The sequence below is a fragment of the Pleurodeles waltl genome, chromosome 7, assembly GCF_031143425.1.
Source record: "Pleurodeles waltl isolate 20211129_DDA chromosome 7, aPleWal1.hap1.20221129, whole genome shotgun sequence".
Classification (NCBI taxonomy): Eukaryota; Metazoa; Chordata; class Amphibia; order Caudata; family Salamandridae; genus Pleurodeles; species Pleurodeles waltl.
Genome location: NC_090446.1, coordinates 293,189,165 through 293,208,884, shown reverse-complemented (window position 1 = coordinate 293,208,884; position 19,720 = coordinate 293,189,165). Strand labels below are relative to the sequence as shown.

The window sequence follows — 19,720 nt, the reverse complement described above, 5'->3', positions numbered from 1 at the left end:
ACTCCTTACTGTGCAGTGTCCAGACTTAGATATGACATTCAACACACAGATTTTGAGGGGAAAAAATGTAAATGTTCCATCACTAGGAATGTTTAACAGTGAAAACACTAGTAAATAAACAGACAAACTGCCAAGGGATACTAGGATTTGAACCTTCAGACTACCGAGTAACAGCTCAAGACCTTGCCCATTAGCCTAGAAATGACTCTGTTCTGCTATGCATCCAAATGTAACTATAACATTCTTATCAAACATCTTGCTACTCTGACTCTTTGAAGTCATTGTATGGAGAGACCATTGCAATAACAATCTCTCTCTCTCTTCCATTCCCTAGGGTGTCTGCTGGACTCCTGCTTTGCCGTGCTGACCTGCTGCCTGCTGCCCTCTTGCCTGGGAGTAAGAAAGACTGGACCTGCATCTCTACAACCCTTTATGGGATGGAAGAGAGGGAGAGAGTGAAAGGACCATGGGTGAGCCTTAAGGACCCCGCGGGCCTAGCCAGCAACTCACATCCTGCGGGAGCCGGCTTTGCTCCCACAAGCAGGGAGCTGCTTTAAAAAGGAGCTCCCTGCTTGTGGGAGCAATGTTTTCATCTGATTCCCTGAATGCATGTTTGTGTGCAGGGAAACAGATGAAAACTTAACTTTCTGCAAGTCAGAGCTGTTTGACAGCTCTGACTTGCAGAAAGTGAAGTGTTTGCTCTGACTTGGTGGGAGCTGTCACCTCAGACATAGCAACAACCAGCCCTGGGGGGGAGGGGGTGGCGGTCCCCAGGGCAATCATTGGCTCCACGAGGGGGGCTGCGCAGCCTCCCTCCAATGTTAAGTAGCCCTGTGGGAGGATGCCCAGGGCCGTGGGGGGGCTGGGTGGATAACCGAATAGTGTTTTGTTTTAAATTAATTATGTAGTGATTGTATGTAACTTGTTTTAAAAACTCAATAAAGATTATTATAAAAGATCCTTCTATTTTATTAAAAACAAATATTTTGAATTAATTTAAATATATTCAATGCTTTTAATGTTAATTCTTATTCTAAAGATAATTGAATTATATTGCAGTTAAAATTATAAAACAAATAAGAAAGATTGTTTTAACACTAATCATAACTGCAGCCCTTAACAAAGTAGAATTAGATTTTGTTTTGTTAAATATAGTAATAATATTACAACAAGGAATGGTAATTTTACGCTTATGTGTCTTTGTGCATGACAGGCATTTGCAGGGGATCTTTCCTACACTTTGGTGTGGAGAACTATGAGACCACCCATCACAATAATGGGGGTTGTAATGATTTTCTTTTTTTTTGTAGCTTTTTATCCAGAAAGGGAGCGCTTTTCACTTTTTTCTTTATTTGTACCTGCTTTTCCTGTATGCTTAGCAAAGTTTTCATCTTCTGATTACAACTTTGTGTCTTAATAATCCTGAATTCTGCTTTTTGATATTCTTGTGCACCATATGCCTGTGGGCGAAGTGAGTTTTAATAAAATCTTATAGTTAATAGTTGAAACATAATTCTGAAGTCGAAATAAACATATGAAGATATGTGGTTATCAGTATAAGATATCGAGTGGAGTTTGAATGGCCCCCAAAACAAGCCCACTACTATCAGCCTCTTTAATATTACGATTTTCAAGACATAAAGATACTTTTTGATCAGCAGTACTTCTGGTGCTACTTGTATTTTCTATTTGCAGTTACCTAGTAGGGTGTGACAGTGTGCAGTCAGTAATGAGTGCCCTATTTATTGGGTGTTATTACTTTTTTCACTCTCATTATCATCTGTTTACATTTTCCTTATGGACCAGCTATTAGTATATCCCCCTGGAGGCGATCCTGCACTGCACTCTGACTACTGAATTCTTGTTGTCTTTTTCACTACAGTAGAATGATTTGCAAAAGGGAAAATGTGAATAGGATTGGGAGCAGGAAGAATGGTAAGCTGTAATGGAAGCTGGGATACCCACAGAGCGCCAAGTTAATTCATTTTATGATATATTTCTGTGAATTAGTATTTTGTTTCCAGGCAGAAACAAAAAGAGGGAAACCTTGCTCATTGTTTCCAAACTGCACTATCTGAAAATAAAGAGACATATCGGACTCAATGAATTCAGTCTATGAATTACAGGTACATAAAATAGGTTATTGGCTCTGTGGTGCACCCGCAAAAACAATTATGATATGGCCTCTGCAGAATGTTGTAATAGCATAATTTTGTGCTCTCTTTGCTTTGCCTTTTATTCTTCCAAAACACTGTTACAGTCAGCTCCTACTGTGTTTGTTAGGTTTGGGTTAACCTCTTTCTGTCCACTGGCACTCATGAGCAAAAAACATAGCACACCACATAATATAGAAAGGACCTTTGGGTATGCCCTGTTTAGCCATTTGCTTGCTTGGGTGAGCCTCTTCATAGGCACTGGCTACATGGTCTGCCTGTCAAATTTTGAATCAACATTTTGTTGCTATTTTTTGCTGGTGAGAGTGACAAAGGGCCACATGTACGAAAGCTTTTTCCCATAGACACAGAATGGGTAAAATCCTTTGGTACATCTGGCCCAAAAAGCCTTTCTGCAGCCCAAAAATTCTCTTTGAAAATACTCATCCAACCCTTCGTGCTGCCACATGTGGTCCCATCTTCTCCAGCTTCATTGCTCCTCGCTCGTTCTGAGTGTCTTGTGGACATGCACAGGGTAAAAGCGTGTGGCCACTGTTAGACCTGTCAGCCTTAGGGGGCTCTTCCCCCCCAACCTTTAGCTTATCTCCTCCACTTTTCTTGCCTAGTTTTTCCTGGCTTTAGGTCACTGTGCACTTTACCACTTCTAACCAGTGCTAAAGTGCTTGTGCTTTCTCCCCTAAATCATGGTAACATTGCCTTAACCCCAAATGGCCTATTTAATTTACTTATAAGTCCCTAGTAATGTACACTACCTGTGCTCGGGGCCTGTAAATGAAATGGTACTTGTGGGCCTGCAACACTGATTATGCCACCGACTTAAATAGCCATCTAACCATGTCTCAGGCCTGCCAGTGTAGAGCCTGTGTGTGCAGTTTTACACTGCCATGTTGACCTGGCTGAATAGACTTTTTGCCATGGCCAAACTTTCCTTTTTTATACATATAGGTCATCCCTAAGGGAGGCTTTGAAGACGGGAGGCAGGGTGCAGGGTGCAGTCTATTTAAAAGGCAGGATACATACTTTTAAGTTTTACATGTTCTTGTAGTGAAAAACAACTATGGGCCTATCTCTCCCATAGGATAACATTGGGGTTACCTTATTACAGCTCCTAAGTGTAATTCACAATCTGGAAGAAATACGTTTGTCAAGTTTGGTTTCTCTGGACTCACAATTTAAAATCACATCTTATGCTGAAGTTGGATTTTAAATTACTGTTCTGAAAATGGCACTTTTAGAAAGTTGTAATTTTCTTACTTTAGCCATTTGATGGCCACTGCCTGTCTCCAATACACGTCTGGGCAGGGGTGAAAGCTGGGCTTGTGAATTTCCTCTAGAGAGCCATACACAGAGGGAGTTTAGCTATGACTGATCGGCCATTGGGACCCTGATGGAGCATCCTGGGCAGGATGGGAGGGAGGCACTGACATTTACATTTGAATAGGCAGATACAAGTCCCCACACAAAGGGGCTGCATACCACCCTATAGTGAGTCTGGAGCCAGGGCAGAAAGGAAGGACTTCTGTGCACTTCAAGTACCTTCCTTTGAAGTCTCCTTACTTCAAAGGCACAGCTGGGAATATGTACGGGACATCTGACACCACCAACTCAGTATAGTCCTGGACCTGTAGATACTCTGCCAGGAAACACTGATGTACTGCTACAAGGGCTGCCACTCTGTGGAGTGGCTCCTCTGCTGGACTCCTGCTTTGCTGACCTGCTGCCTGCTGCCCTCTTACCTCGGAGTGAGAAAGACTGGACCTGCATCTCTACATCTCAGAACCCAGAGTGACTTCAAGAGCCATTTGACTGTCTCCTGTTTTCTGAAGTCTCAGGGAAATAAAAATCACCCTGCTGCAGCACCTGGACATTTCTTGCTGCAAGTCTTGCCCTGCCAAGTGGTGCCTTCCTAGTCCTCGGCTGCTGGAAGTGGGCATAAAGTGCTGCTTCAACTAGAATCCACTGATCCTCAATAGGCCTGGCGTATCTTCACTTTTGCATGAATCAAAACCAGTGCATCCTCAGTCTTGTGTTGAGTGGACCAGGTGCATTGCCTTCAGAACGAGCACATCGCCTTGGAAATCAATGCATCATCCACTGTAACAGCAGCCGACTCGCATTGCATTCGGAACCAGATCGTCACAATCGGAACCGACACATCGCCGCAGTTGCTTGGAGAAGGTGAACACATCTAGGCCACTGCGTGTCTCAACACTGACCCATTGCTTTGGCTGCACCTCACATCTTTGTTGAGGGCGATGCAACCAGTATTAAGGTACTGTTGTTCATCAAGCCTCTCTGGGTCCCTGTATCTGGCCCATGCTCCCTTGTGGTCCACCTGAACTCTTGACTTTGTTTCAGTCCAGCGTGACCAGAAATCCCAAGTAAGCGCTTATTGCTTCTAAGTGCTATTCTACAGTTTATTCCTAAAAAAGTCATGACTCAAACTCTAGTAATTGGATTATTGTCATTGTGGTCCTGTTTTATTTATTAAATTAAGCTCTAGTCTTGTAGCCAGGTGTGGTATCTTTTTGTGTGGTTTTTCACTGTTTTACTGTTTGAATTGTTGCACAAATACTTAGTACATTACCTATTAAGTTAAGCCTGAATTATTTGTGCCAAGCTAACAGAAGATGAGTATAGGTTAACCTAGGGTGTGTTTGTGTCTTACCATGACTAGGATTGTGATTCCTGCTTGGACACGGTGCATACCTCTGCCAGCCGGAAACACAATTTCTAACAGCCACTTTCCGCATTTGTACGATAATTCCTTATAATTCAGAGCACCAGGCAGACCCCTTAGTAATGGCCCTTGTACCAGTGATTGTCTGTGTGCACTCTTGGCACAGGGCCCCTCAATGCCCACACCAATGTAAGCATTCTGTCCCTGCCCCCTCTAAAAACGTATTTTTTAATCAGTACTTATATGTGTTTTGCATGAAAGGAACTCTGCAACAATGAAAGGACCATTAAGCAAATACGTGAACTGATTCCTATCTGAGCTCCATCATTTGGCTATTTTAATACTGTGCGAAGCTACAGAAAATTAACAATTAGCTACTCTTGTTAATATCCCTTACACCTTGATGGTCAGTGGTGGCATGGGAGGATCAGGAGTATAGTGGACGGATAAAGAATATTGTCACTAATCTAATCTTCTTTTACACCTAATAGAGTAAATCATGACCGTAACCATAAAAGGTGTCCTCCGTTTGCACTGTCTCTAATAATGCCTAAATTAGCTATCTGTCCGCATAGAATAGTCTATGGTAGGGCCACTTTTACGTCACCTTCAAAAGAATATGGCTGAAGGAAGGACAATTGTGAGCTACATGGCTGCAAAAAATATAATATTTTCTTGCTAACGTCCGAATCACTTGAAGTTCACCTTTATTAGCCCACTGCCATACAAACTCACTGGATTCCCACTTGTCTCACTTTAAACACTTCAATACTCTAAAAGTATTTAATTTTATAAATAAATACATTACCCATCAAACGTCAGCATAATTGTGATGCAAGTGCCAGAAAAACCAAACTGTCCAGTAAAAGCAAGGTACTGAAAATAGAGAGGTAAAGTTTAGAAAAAATTGATCACTCTTCCAGACTGCTTCTGTGAACAATTCAACAAGTCCAGATCAATAATTTGACATCTCTGAAACACAGTTTTTAATCAACCCCATGCCAATCAAGATTATAAAACAGGACCAATAATCTGGTGTTTTAGACACTCAATATTCCAATCACTGTCAATAACAGTCCACTTTAATATAGGTGTATGTTGGACTGGACCTTTTTTTGCAGGGTCATCCCTAAACCTTTTGCCTTCCTCCTCCTATTTTTTATGACCTCTTATTGTTGGCTCTAGGACTCCAAGCACTTTATCACTGCTGATCAGTGCTAAAGTGCAGGTGCCCTCCCTTCCAAAATTGGTATGATTGGCCTACACATAATTGGCACATTTAATTTACCTGTAAGTCTCTTGTACAGTTGTATCCCTATAACCAGGGCCTGTAAATTAAATGTTACTAGTGGGCCTGCAGTTCTGCTTGTGCCACCCACAGAAGTAGCTTTTCAAACCTGTCTCAGGCCTGCTAGCGCAGGGTCTGTGTGCACAGTTTACTGCCACAGGGACGAAGCATCTAAATTTACTTGCCAGGCCTGGAACTCCCCTTTTACTACACGTAAGTCACCCCTAAAGCAGGCCCTAGCTAGTCCTATGGGCAGGGTGCCATGTATGTATAAGGCAGGATATGTGCCTGGTTGTGTGGCCTGTCCTGGTAGTGACAAACAGCCTATTTGGGTTCTCACTGTTGTGCGTGCGCCTTGCTCATAGGATTGCATTGAAAATGCCCTGCCTTATGTCTAGGGGGTATTGTCTGATCTACGAGGGGTAGCATAGGCATGTTTGGTATGGTTGTAATGGTAGTGTGAAATGCTACTGACTGGTGTAGGTGTGTGTTTTTATTAACATTATAGAAATACCACGTCTAGAAAGTGAGCATTTCTCTGTGCTTATGACTCTGGTGTTTTGCAGCTTGACTCCAATCCACATTTGGGGCAGAGTGACAGCTGGGCTTTGTGCATGCTTTTCAGACAGCCTGTACACAGGTGCATCTACATACTGAAAGGTCTTCCTGGGCTGAGAGAAGGAGGGGCGGGGCACACATGCATTTGTAATGGCTGTGCCCTGGCCTCACACAAAGGGCTTGTTTACCCCCAACTGATGTCTGGAGCTTGTGCTGGAGGAGAGAGGGGACACTCCTAGAACCAGTTGGAATTGTTTAGAACCTCTTCTCCCCCTTTTTGTGAAAGCTTGTGCAAAACTGAGTATAAGTACACGGGGTTTCCCCATGTTAGGAGAGACACTAAGGGCCTACTGAACTGGACACAGGATGCTGCTGGAGGGACTCACCAGGAACCGCCTTGAGCTGCTGCTGTTGTGCTGACCTGTGAGCTGTGACCTGCTGTGTCACTAGGAGGAACTGCCACTGACTGCAACTCTTTGTGCTGGCCTGCTTATTTGGGCCCTGCCACCCTGTGCTCCCTTATGATGGCTCCGGGGGCTGGGTACATCGGAGCGCTAGAAGAGCGCTTTACTCTCTGATTCCTCAGTGTGAGGGAAGCTTTGTGTTTACATTCTCCAATTTATTTTAAGAGCAGTAGGAACGCTTTGCCTTTTGTTTACTCAAGTGCGAGAGGAGAGTTTTTTCAGTGTCCCCCCTCGGTGGCACAGAAACGCCCGTGTCCAGGGAATCAGCATGGATGAGCACGCTTATAGTTGGTGCCCCTGGGGTGAAGAATGCTGAGGATGGTGCCCCGTGACACAGGCAGGCCCCTACTCCAGGTACGTTCACTGCCACAACCGGGGTGAGGATAATCACCACCTTGACCTGGGTGAGGAGATCGAAAGAGCAAGGCGCCAGACCAGAGAGCCCAGGAGGGCTCTCTGCATGATACCCTGAGGGTTGGTCTCAGGCCCCATCCACCGTCAGGGAAGGAGTAGAGGCCCGCCCCTCGACCGCAATAGGAGAACGAGTGGCTGGGCAGGAGCGCAGGGCTGTGGGCCCCCAGAGACAGGAGGCTCAACCAGGATTTGTAGCACCATGACTAGGGGATGCGAGCAGCTACCCCTGACTTGGCTGGTGTTGGGCCGGGCACAGGAGACCCAGGGAGGCCACCCAGCGGGCTAGGGGGAATTACGTGTGCCCCTCCCGCATATGCCCAAGAAGCGCAGAGGCGCTATAGCCACTTTGCTAGGTGGGGAGGAAAGGGGACTCCTATCCTCCAGGCTCTATTGTTATTTTTCCCAGCCTATGCTAGGATAGCCCATGATGTGTGCATCAGTTAGCATGCCTTGACATAGGTGCTATTGTGTTTTATTACACCTTCATTCATAACAGTGTTTCAGCATTCAGGCTTAAGTGTTTTCATGATAATGTGGTACAATGATAATGCCATGAGCTTTTAGGATGTGTCCTGTTATGCGCATTCATGATAATGTTTTGGCAGAGATGATCATGTGTTTTACTATAACATGTGCCTTTTGATAACAATGTTTTCCTGACTATTGCTTATGTTGCAGAATAACTAGTAACCTATGTGTTTTGTGTAACTACTGTTGGCTTTAGCAGAGTACTAGTAATGGTGTAATATTCTGACAACTGTTTGGGTAGCAGGGTATTACTGACATGTTGTGTGTGGTCTAATAAGGTTGTGTACAATACAGTTTAATTTCATATAATTTGGTGTTGTGTTTCCTTTGTGGTGTGTATAGTGCGTCACGTGTATTGTGTGTGTTGTGCAATCAATTTACATTTTGCCTCTGGGGTAGGCCTGACTGCTCATGCCAAGCTACCAAGGAAGTGAGCAGGGGTTATCCTGTGTGTGTAACTCCATCGCCCTGACTAGAGTCGGTGGGTTCTGCCTGGCTTAGGTGAATACCCTAGCCAACCAGAAATCCCATTTCTAACAGTGTACAACTGAAAAAGTAACTTTCTACTGAAAAGGAAGAGTCAAACATTATCACAGGTCAGTATTAAGGGCCAGATGTAGGAAGGCATTAGCGCCTCGCAAAGGGCAAAAAAAGCCGTTTGCGAGGCGCTAATGCCCTCACGCGATGCAGAAACACATATTGCGAGTCGGTACCGACTCGCAAAATGTGTTTCAGACTCGCAAATAGGAAGGGGTGTTCCCTACCTATTTGCGAGTCGCACCGCAATGTAAGTTGATTTGTGACCGCGAAAACGGTCGCAAATCAACTCGCAGTTACCATCCACATGAAGTGGATGGTAACTCATTCGCAAACGGGAAGGGGTCCCCATGGGACCCCTTCCCCTTTGTGAATGCTCACAAGAATATTTTTTCAGAGCAGGCAGTGGTTCTATGGACCACTGCCTACTCTGAAAAAAAACGAAACTAAAAGGTTTCGGTATTTTTTCTATTTGCAGCTCGTTTTCCTTTAAGGAAAACGGGCTGCAAAGAGAAGAAAAAAAACTGCTTTATTGCAAAGCAGTCACGGACATGGAGGTCTGCTGTCTCCAGCAGGCCACCATCCCCGTGAGTGCCTAGACTCGCTATGGGGTCGCAAACTGCGACCCACCTCATAAATATTTATGAGGTGGGTCTTTGCGACCCCATAGCGAGTCGCAGAAGGTGTCTGAGACACCTTTCTGCATTCGCTTTTGCGAGGTGCAAATTGCAAGTCGCAGGGACTTGCAATTTGAACCTCGCAAAAGGGAACCTTCCTACATCTGGCCCTAAGTTCTTTGGGAAAACAAATCATTAAAATTAATGAAAGCAAGAAGTAAAACAAGGGAACAAATATGCTTGCTAGATAAAATAATAGAGAAACTGTAGTAACACTAAATGGAGAGGGAAAACGATTTTACATACTGACTACAAAAGGATGTAGCGTACTAAAGAGCTAATATTTCTTCTAAAGATTCAATAGATGCTCATGAGAGGTTATTGTGATTAAACTATCAAAAAGTATCCCTTACACCTGTGACAGGAGATCACAGAAGCACATGAGGAGATGAAAGAGCGGAAGAACGCCCTTGTTTGCAGCACAAGCAAACTGAAAAAGAACATAACTTGGCTGTGCCAGTATGCGTTCCAGAAGTGACGTGGAAGTGTAATCAACAACATATAATGCGTGTTCAATTGTATTTATTTTAACGTTGTGCATCACAAATCATATTTTAAAAGGTGCCCTTAGAAGTAGAAATGTACAAAAGTTATGCACATTCTATAATGGCATTCATCGACTAGGAAATAACACATGTACACATTAATATTCAATGTATTTGGATCATAGTTAGTTGGCATACCATTGCATTTAGATATCACTTATTGTACTTATGGCGAGAAATGCATGTATTGCCATGTATTTGAATGTACATTGAATTCTTTGTTAAATTGACTCAATAAATGTTTTTCTATGTTTGACCTTCAATGTGGAGTTTTGCATATGTTCGTCTGCACAAGTCTGCAACTAATGAAACTTCTGTTGTTGGTTTGAGATAAAGGGGCATGGGAGGGTGTACTGGTAAGGATGAGGATCGTTAACTAGAGGTCGTTAACTAGAGATTGTGAAGATGAGCTCCCATCCAGGCTCCTGGACACGGGATATTCCTGATGTATGGTTTGTGAGATGAAAGCCCAATGGGAGTTGCAGATTCCAAGCTGTGTGTGGAATGTGGAAAGTTACCGGTGATAATGAAGTCAACTCTCAAATGTTCTGCAAGTTTTAAATGATGGTTAGTTACTTGGGAGATTCAGATTCCTTTTACCCTTTAACTAAAAAAGGACCCTGATAGAGTACCATTCTCTCTACTTTATTCTGAATAAAGTGCCTTTATACCATGCCCATCTCTTGCATAACTTCTACTGAGGTTTCTGTTATGATGACATTTTGGTTAAAATACTAGCCCATACCTTTTAGGGGACATTTAGATTTCCTTTTAGTGAGTTAGTATATTAGATTTAGTTTGTTTCAAATGGTTAGGCAGGAGGATTGCAATCTCAATTCTTAACATCAAGTACTTTTCCTCATCTTTCGCATTGCGGTCACTGAGGTATTGGTATGCCTTATACTTGTATGATTTAACCTGTGTTAGACTTTTCATCCTTGACGTGGTCTCCCTTAACTTTTTGCCTCTGTTCCCCAGGTTGTTGATGTGTGCTGGTTTGTTACTCTTGGCACTTTACCACTGCTAACCAGTGCTAAAGTGCAAGGGCTCCTTTACAAAATGTGTATGTAATTGGCTTATCCATGATTGGCATATTTGATTTACTAGTATGTCCGTAGTAAAGTGCACTAGAGGTGCCAGGGCCTGTAAATCAAATGCTACTAGTGGGCCTGCAGCATTGGTTGTGCCACCCACAAAAGTAGCTCTGTAATCATGTCTCAGACCTGCCATTGCAGTGTCTGTGTGTGCAGTTTTAACTGTAAATTCGACTTGTCAAGTGTACCCACTAGCCAGGCCTAAACCTTCCCTTTTCTTACATGTCGGACACCCCTAAGGTAGGCCTTAGGTAGCCCAAAGGGCAGGGTGCAGTGTATGGTTAAGGTAGGACATATAGTAATGTGTTTTATATGTCCTGACAGTGAAATATTACTAAATTAGTTTTTCACTGTTGCAAGGCCTGTCCCTCTCATAGGTTAACATGGGGGCTACCTTTAAATCTGATTAAAGTGTACATTCCCTTTGGGAGCGGATGGACATGTGGAGTTTGGGGTCTTTGAGCTCACAATTTAAAAACACATCTTTTAGTAAAGTTGATTTTGAGTTTGTGTGTTTGAAAATGCTATTTTTAGAAAGTGAGCATTTTCTTTCTTATACCATTTCTGTGACTCTGCCCGTTTGTGGATTCCCTGTCTGGGTCAGTTTGACAGTTGGGCTGGTTGCACCTCACACTAGACAGTGACACAAAAGGAGCTGGGGTGTAGCCTGCATATCCTGATGAGCCATCTGTGCTAGGAGGGAGGAGAGGAGTGGTCACTCACACCTGAAAGGGCTATGCCTGCCCTCACACAATGCAGTCTCCAACCCCCTGGTGAGTGTCTGGGGCCTGGCCTGGGCAAGGCTGGATTTCACATTCAAAAGAGGCTTTACTTTGAAGTAGGCCTACTTCAAAGGAGAAATTGGGTATAATAAGGGCACCCAAAACCACAGACTTTAGAAACACTTCTAGAAACAAGACGAACCTCTGCCTGGAGAAGAGCTGGAGAGCTGAGGAAGAAGAGCTGCCTTGCCTGTGACTGTGCTTTGTGGAGCTATCCTGCAGTTGCTGCTTCTACCAGAGTTAGAGGGCAAAGACTGGACTTTGTGTGCCTTCCATCTTGAGAAGAAACCTCCAAGGGCTTGATTTAGAGCTTGCCTCCTGTTGTTTGAAGTCACAGGGACAGCAAAGACTTCTCTCTGCCAGCACCTGGAGTCTCTGGAGAGACTCCTACTCTTCCCTGTGGTGCCCATCCAGTTCCTGGGACCCTGAAAGGAGAAGCTGGCAGCCTAAAGACAAGGAAATCCACGCACAGAGCGTTGTGCGGGGAAAAGAACAACGGGACTCCAATCTGCAGCTGGAGAAACGACGCACCGCCAGCTCCGCAGCTGAAAATCGAAGCTTGCCGGAAACAAGACCGAAGAATCGACACACAGAGCAGGAGAAACGATGCACATCATCACTGATGGAGGCTGGGAGACTGCAACCCACGCTGCGGAGTTTTCGGATTATCGTGCGGCTGGATTTCTGACTCAAGTACCACTGGGCGTGTAAAAACAACGCAAGGCCTGCCCGGACCCGAGAGTGCTGACCGGATCAACGCATCGCTCTCCTGCGGAGAGAAGATACGATGCGCCCCGACCTGACGAAAGGAGAAACAACGCAAGGTCCAGCTCGTGAGTGGAATCGACACATCGCAAGCCCTTTTTGATGCATACTTGCCTGTGCGGGGTTATTTTTGATGCACCCAAGGTACTTTATCACGCTACCAGCGTTAGTGTATGTTTAAAACTACTTAAAGACTCTTTTTGCATTTTTATTTACAACTTTTCTTGTGTATTGTGTATTTTTGTCGTTTTGGTCTCGTTTTGTTTAGATAAATATTTTCTATTTTTTTTCTAAACCTGTGTTGTGTCATTTTGTAGTTTTTTTATTGAGTTACTGTGTGTGTTGGTACACATACTTTACACCTAGCACGCTGATGTTAAGCCTAATGCTCTGCCAAGCTACCAAGGGGGTAAGCAGGGGTTAGCTGAGGGTGATTCTCTTTTACCCTGACTAGAGTGAGGGTGCTTGCTTGAACAGGTGGTAACCTGACTGTCAACCAAAGACCCCATTTCTAACAACCTGTTTAGACCATATTATTCGCTTTTGGTTGTTCTGTACTTATAAAGTATGCTCATTTACATAAGCCTGGCTTTGAACTTGTAATAAAACCTTTGAACTGTAACTCTTACTTCCAAGATTCAATGGTGTACAGTGTAAATTGATTAAGGTATTGACCTGTCTCTCCTTACCCTTCGGAACTCATAAACAAATTTATCAGATCTAGAGCAATTAGAGATTGGGCAGGGTGCATTCTCAACTGCAAGAGGCAAGAATGACAATTTTCAGGGTAAGCCAGTGGCATGACATTAGCCCCTGTTTCCCCATGGTATGGAGGGCACCCGAACTCCATGGGAGGGGGAGGGGGGCTTTTCAGCACGAGACACTGTGCATGGGGGATGGGCCCCAACCCTTAGAGATCCTGACTGGGTAGGAGGGGACACCTCCATGTACTTTGCAGGAGGGCCACCTCTGAGTTCGTTACACCACTGGGGGACCCCGATCCTTGAGGCCTCAGCCATTCGTGCAACCTGCCTGCATTACAATGCTGAATGTTTTGCCAAGGCATCATGGCAAAGGTCCTAAATTGTCATGTCTCTTTGGGAATGTTTGGGCAATGGCTGACACTTTGCCTAACTGAGAGACACTTCTCCTAGTCTTGAATTCTGAATCTTTCACAAGAAAACCTGAACTCCTATCTCATGATTACCATGCCATTTCCCATCCAGGATTTCTTGTACTCCTATGCTATCAAATAATTGTCATTTGTGGCTTCGGTGAAGTCGTTGATGATATGGAATACTTTGATGTTACCTCTTGCTTTATTAATGGCTTTTGTTATGGCATCTGTGGCAGGAATTATGAGATCATACGCAGTTTATTGGGGGAAGCTATATGTGTACAGCTCACAATAAATTAGTGTTCTTTTATAGTTTAGAATGTAGCAATAATGCCTCTTTAACTGTAGTTATATGTTTATAATCCATGTTAATTTGCAATGTGAATAGTGAATGGAATGATACTTGTAATCCCAGTTATACATTGTGGTTTCCAAAAATAAATGGCACAGGAGCCTGCAGTACTGAAACCTAATCATGTTCATATTAACTTCCATATAGCTAGAAGTAAACTTTTTGAGTGCATGAGAATGTTTTTTCTCTAAGTTATTTCCTTACTTTTGTGAGACACTTCTTGGAGATTTAAAACATTTTAAAGAAAAATAATTTAAATAAACTACATATTTCTGAGTTTTAATTGCTTACATTTTTCAAAAACACAAAAAAGAATAATTACATTAACAGGCCTATTTTAACTAGCACTGTTCATAATTTGTTAACTTACAATCTTAAAAAACAATTGGGATTTGGGGAAAAAACTTACAGCATCATTTGTTATAGTAAAATTAGTTAGTTGTCCTTTAAAAACATTCTAATTAGGTATGGCAATAGTAGTTTAGCTTTCACATTAACAAAACCGTAGGAATTGTTTTAAAATGAAACAAGCCATACTGAGACTAGAATAATGGAAGGAAATAATATTTCACTTGACTTTAAAACAAGTTATACTTTCACTGAAAAAACAAACCTTTTGTGATTTTAGAAATAGATATGGTAATAATATCTTAATTGTCATATGCAAAAATGCTAGAAATTAATTGAAAAAACAATGGTTGAAATGATGTTATAGCTAGTTATGATAATAGTATTTGAAGTATTGTTTTAAAAATCCATAGAAATTCACTGAAAAACCAAAGGTTAAATAAATTGACGTTATAGTTAGGTAAAAATCTTTCTTAAAAAATGCAATTTGAAACTAAAAAAACTACTGAAATTCACCAGTCACAGTTACCTGAACTAACTATAATTGCGCCCCACTATGCAATGCTTATGACCTTACAACTTACATCAATCATTACATGTTATATCACAACACTGATGACATCGCTTATGACATCTCAATCATAGCTTTTGTCCAGAACTTGCATTAAATCTGTGTCAGGAGACTTGGATTCAGTGCCTCAGCTCCATCAATATCCTGCACCCAACCCTCAGCAAGCATCAAACCTCTCCAGTACAAGGTCTTTTGCCATACATACGGCAAGTATGATACAGAACGTAGCCTGTGAGCAGGGTCCACACTCTCCCCTTCACAAGCGGCCAACCTCCACTATGCAGAAAATGGACATAAACAGTGGAAGTTGTCGGCAAGGGTCTGATTCTTCCCTGCATCCAATATCAAATGAAATACATGTTCAGGGATGAACTTGCCTTATGGCCACACCCTGCACCTGAGTTTCTGTCTTTGTACATATCCTTTGCGCATGTGCAGATAGGGGTTGGCTGAAGGATCTCACAGGGCCTGACCCTGTGCCCACTTCTCCATGATTACTAACACCCTTCCTGGTCAGCCTACAGCCCTTCACTGCAAAGTTTGACCAAAAGGACTGCTGGTGAGTGATGTTCAGAGGCCAGCTCTCCGTAAGTGACCTACTCCCACTGCACCCATCTTTTGGGTTAATAATCAAAAGGACAAGACAGCCATCAAACTTGCTTCACGTTTGAAATATCCATTTTCTTCTGCATCTTTTGAAAGCTTACAGTGAAGCTTATGAGTCTAACCATTGATTTAGGTTGCTGTATTACTCCTCATCATAAAGCCCGTAGCACATTGCCAGAACCATAGGTTTATCTAACTAATTATTACAACTATGATGCTATTTACCATAAAGGTGATGTTATCAATGATGAAATTTAACGGCATGAGGGACGTAATATCTGAGGTCACAAGCAGCCTTATATCACACGTTATCACTAATGGCATGTGGCATGTGAAATGAAAACATTAATCCCATCACTGATTACTTCATAAATGCTAGTGCTGTAAGTTATTAATTTTGATTTCAGATTTTTGTGAATGATATTTTTTATTAACATCATCTTGAATATGAAAAAAATACATCTTTGCATCGAGCTGTTTTGGAGCTACGTTGTTTTTATTTCAGATTTAAAAAAACACTGACTAGGTTGTTATTAGAGATTTATGTTGTTTTGAACTATTATGTTGGGTCTCCTTTTCTGAAATAATATTTATCTCTATATATTGGTTACACTGGTATATGTTGTAGTGTGTGTGATGATTAAAATAATGACCAGAGTATGTAAAACTACTTCTATATCTGTATGGTGGTTTATATATAAGTGTATTAAGGGTTGTGGGACATTTCCCTTCTTATTTGTTGCAGAATGTCTATGTGTACATTGTTTGTTTATTGTTTGTGTTTAATAGTGGATGTTTGTTTGACTCTGGGGGTATGGTTATATGACATGGGTATGTTGAACTATAATGCTGAGTGTTTCATTTTTTACAGTACTTGTGCTGTTTTTAGTATTCGCTTCATGTTGTGTATGCTTAGAGGGCCTACCCTATGGATTTTATGGATTTTATGGATTTTAAAAACTACCTGTCAAGCTATCTCTAAGGATCTCATGACAGTTTTTAGGACCCTGACAGGCACAAAACCCCTTACATTCTAAATAAAAAGCTTGCAGTACTGGACTACGAGGACATGGTACTTGCTAGGGCCCCACTATAGTCGCATTCTCCTTACTGGCAAACTTATTAATGGACTTTTGTTTACTAACTTAGGAGGTTCAATCTTTGTTGGTGTCCACTGTCCCTGAAATGGGATAGCAGACATCAAGCACAATTTCAGTTGTTTTGGGGCAGCAGACTTTGAAATACAGCCAAAAATGACACTTTTGGGGTTGTATAAAATTAAAAACCTCTCCCTCCTAAAATGCTCCAATTATACGTTCCCTACCAACAGATTAAGGGCCTGATTTAGAATTTGGCAGACTAGTTTCTCTGTCACCCACATGAGTGGTTTCTTATCTGCCTTGTTAGAAGTGCTTTTGATTCCATGGTACTTGCAATAACGACAGTGGTTGGGTTCACATTTGTATTGGAGTAACCTACCTGCCAAACTCTAACTTAGTTTTTAGATGTCAGTTGTAAGGGGTCAATCACAGTGCTCTCAACTTCTTTTTTAAATATGCAGAGGTCCACAAACTTAAAGTGAGATCCATAGAACCATTACCCCTTGGAATGAGGGATGGACTTCATCTGAACTCAGCTGACCTGTAAACAGTCTGTGGACTTTTTAACATCTTAGAGGACATTTTTGGTATTCCATTGGATAAGAACACACGTAACCTTCCATCACAAAGCAAAGTGCCTTTTGCTTGCCAATTGGAATGACAGCCACTATTTTGTGAGGAACAGGAGAACGGAGCAGGCAATACTGTTACACCCACCACTATTTTTAACAGAAAGGGCTCTGAAGTTAAAGAGAGGTTCCAGGAGCATCCTTGGCTGATCCACACAAGGAATATGAAGAGGTCTAGTTGACTTGGTGAGAGTGGAGTGGTTGAAACACTCAGGACATCTGGGAGTTCACACATTAGCTGGGGAAAATGTAGCTGAATGCCAGGGGTCACATCCAGGTTATGTGATCAAAAGCTAAACAGGGGCAAGAGAGGATGCTACTCCTTTGGAAAACAGTAAAAACAAGTGTGTTCACTTTACAGTTGTTCATAATGTTTATTGCATAAACATAATCTCACATAAACCCTTTTTATTGGACTGTATGTATCATGAACAATTTCAATAAGTTAACAACGTTCTCATTATTTTACTTTGCAGGACAAATCGTTTGATCACAAAATGATATATAGGAAGAATATAGTCAAAATATAGAGGGAGAAAGGATTGGGAGGGGATAGTGAGGGACTATGGAGAACATAGTTATGGAGTGTTTACATAGATGACATCAAAACTGAAGAGAAAATATGCAAAGATGTAGTATCCATATACAGAAAGGCATATCGGTTACGAGAGCATATGTGAAGCTGTGAGTCTAGAAGGTATATTTAATTGCAAGGAGGAGCAAGAAATACAATGTAATTGCCATAAGGGAGGTTAAAAGGTTTGTGGTTCATTTGTAAATTTGAAGAGAACAGGCATGGATAGAATTGAAGAGAGTGAGGGAATGACAAGAGGTGAGGTTGGGAGGAAATACATAGAGGTGTGTGAGACAGAGTGATAAAGAATAGATAGGTGTTTGCATCTTCCTCCTGGTGACATGCACCAGCCAACTACTAGGAGTGTTGATTTTAGACCTCATAGCCTCTTCCTAGTCTTTAGCTTCTCGTACAGATGATTAGGGCTCCCTTACAACCCCAGCAATGAGCTGCCTTCCTTCTTCTCCTGCAGGGTTCCAGGCAAATCCTTCTACACTGTTCCTCAGAGTGAGTGGGGATGTGATTGACACTGGCTATAGAGACACAGGATTTACATAATTTAAGTCAGAGCAAGTATAAAGTGTGTGTTCGTTCCAGACAGGAATCCATCCAATTATTGTCTATCCTTTCTTACCTTCTGCATATCCTGATGCTTTCCAGTAAATGTGAGTTAATTGCATTTGCAGATTTCTCAGCACCCTCTTGTTCTCTCTGGAGAGCACCAAGCCTTTCCAATTTGGTTTTTGTGTCTGAAGGAAGCTTTGAGCAGCCTGCTGGGCAGCAAAATATTCAACTTAGCTCATAAAGATAGCTCAAAGCCTGAACCAGGTTAGGTACTGACTCAGGAAAATAGTCCAACACTAAAAAATAATTGAATATGGCTCAAATAGTATTATATTTGCACTGGGGACCTTTTTAAACCTAAGAAAAAAAGTTTATCTTTTCCTTAGGTTTATTCAATCTGAAGTAAATTTTTTGCACAGTGTTTATTTAGAGTGTAAATACAGTAAACCACTACTGATTTATCATGAAGCACTACAGACTCTCAATAATGTCAAAACAAAATTAGGATATTTCTTTTTGGATGCCCAATTAAATTGTACGATTATGTAAGCCATGAGCATTTCATGAAAGTTCCCAATCGCTCAGCCTGAAACAGGTATGCATGCATGTGCACACATGGTTAATTTGTAACCGGTAAGGAGGCTCTTAACACAGCTGTGCAGCAGACCTTGTTTCAAAAGGTGGACACTAGTGGTTAGCACACAAAGCCATTTTACCAGAGCTCACAGTGAGTGAGATTCAGTAAAACCCAATTACAGCACAGATCTAAAACCTAGGAGGCCTAAAATAAATAATCTCTGGAACCTCTACCTTGCAGAGAGTTTGTTCACATTTAAAGAGAAGAATATAACGAGATCAGGGTAACATGAGAGGGGGGCCTAAATAGATGTGATGGAGAACAAAGGTTCTGGGGGTATATGTCGAGGTAATGATGAGCTAGGATTACATATGCAGAAGTGAGGGGGAGAAATCCTGCAAGAGCCAAGACCCAAGGGGAAATGGTGGGCAAGCCAAGGCTGTAGCATTAGATGTTCAGAGTATAGACTGAGACATAACTCTTCACATGGGTGGCATCAATCTCTTTGAGAACCATCCAAACCATCCATCCAATCTCCTTGACGCTTATTGCTTCTCTACAAGTTGCTACTCTAAACCTCTACCTCCACAAACAGCAGAAAACCACATAAACATGCATCTGTTCAAAAGCAATTAGTTCCCTTTAGCATCTAAGCAGCTCAGTTCCATGACTGCTGCAATACCTTACACCCTAGTTAGTAGTTGTTGTTGGTCTCGCAACTTGATTATATTTTACATTCGTAAAAATGTTTATTGAAGGCGATGACTGTCTTGACC

The 19,720-nt window shown here is 42.2% G+C and overlaps 1 protein-coding gene across 1 annotated transcript in view; it reads right to left on the bottom strand.

Moving 5' to 3' along the window:
* LOC138247247 (uncharacterized) overlaps positions 1–19,720 on the bottom strand; it is a 295,171-nt gene that overhangs the window by 54,177 nt on the left and 221,274 nt on the right. The window contains exon 12 of the mRNA XM_069201977.1: positions 5,663–5,730. Within this exon, the coding sequence (XP_069058078.1) occupies positions 5,663–5,730 (68 nt within the window). The remainder of the gene's footprint in view (positions 1–5,662; positions 5,731–19,720) is intronic.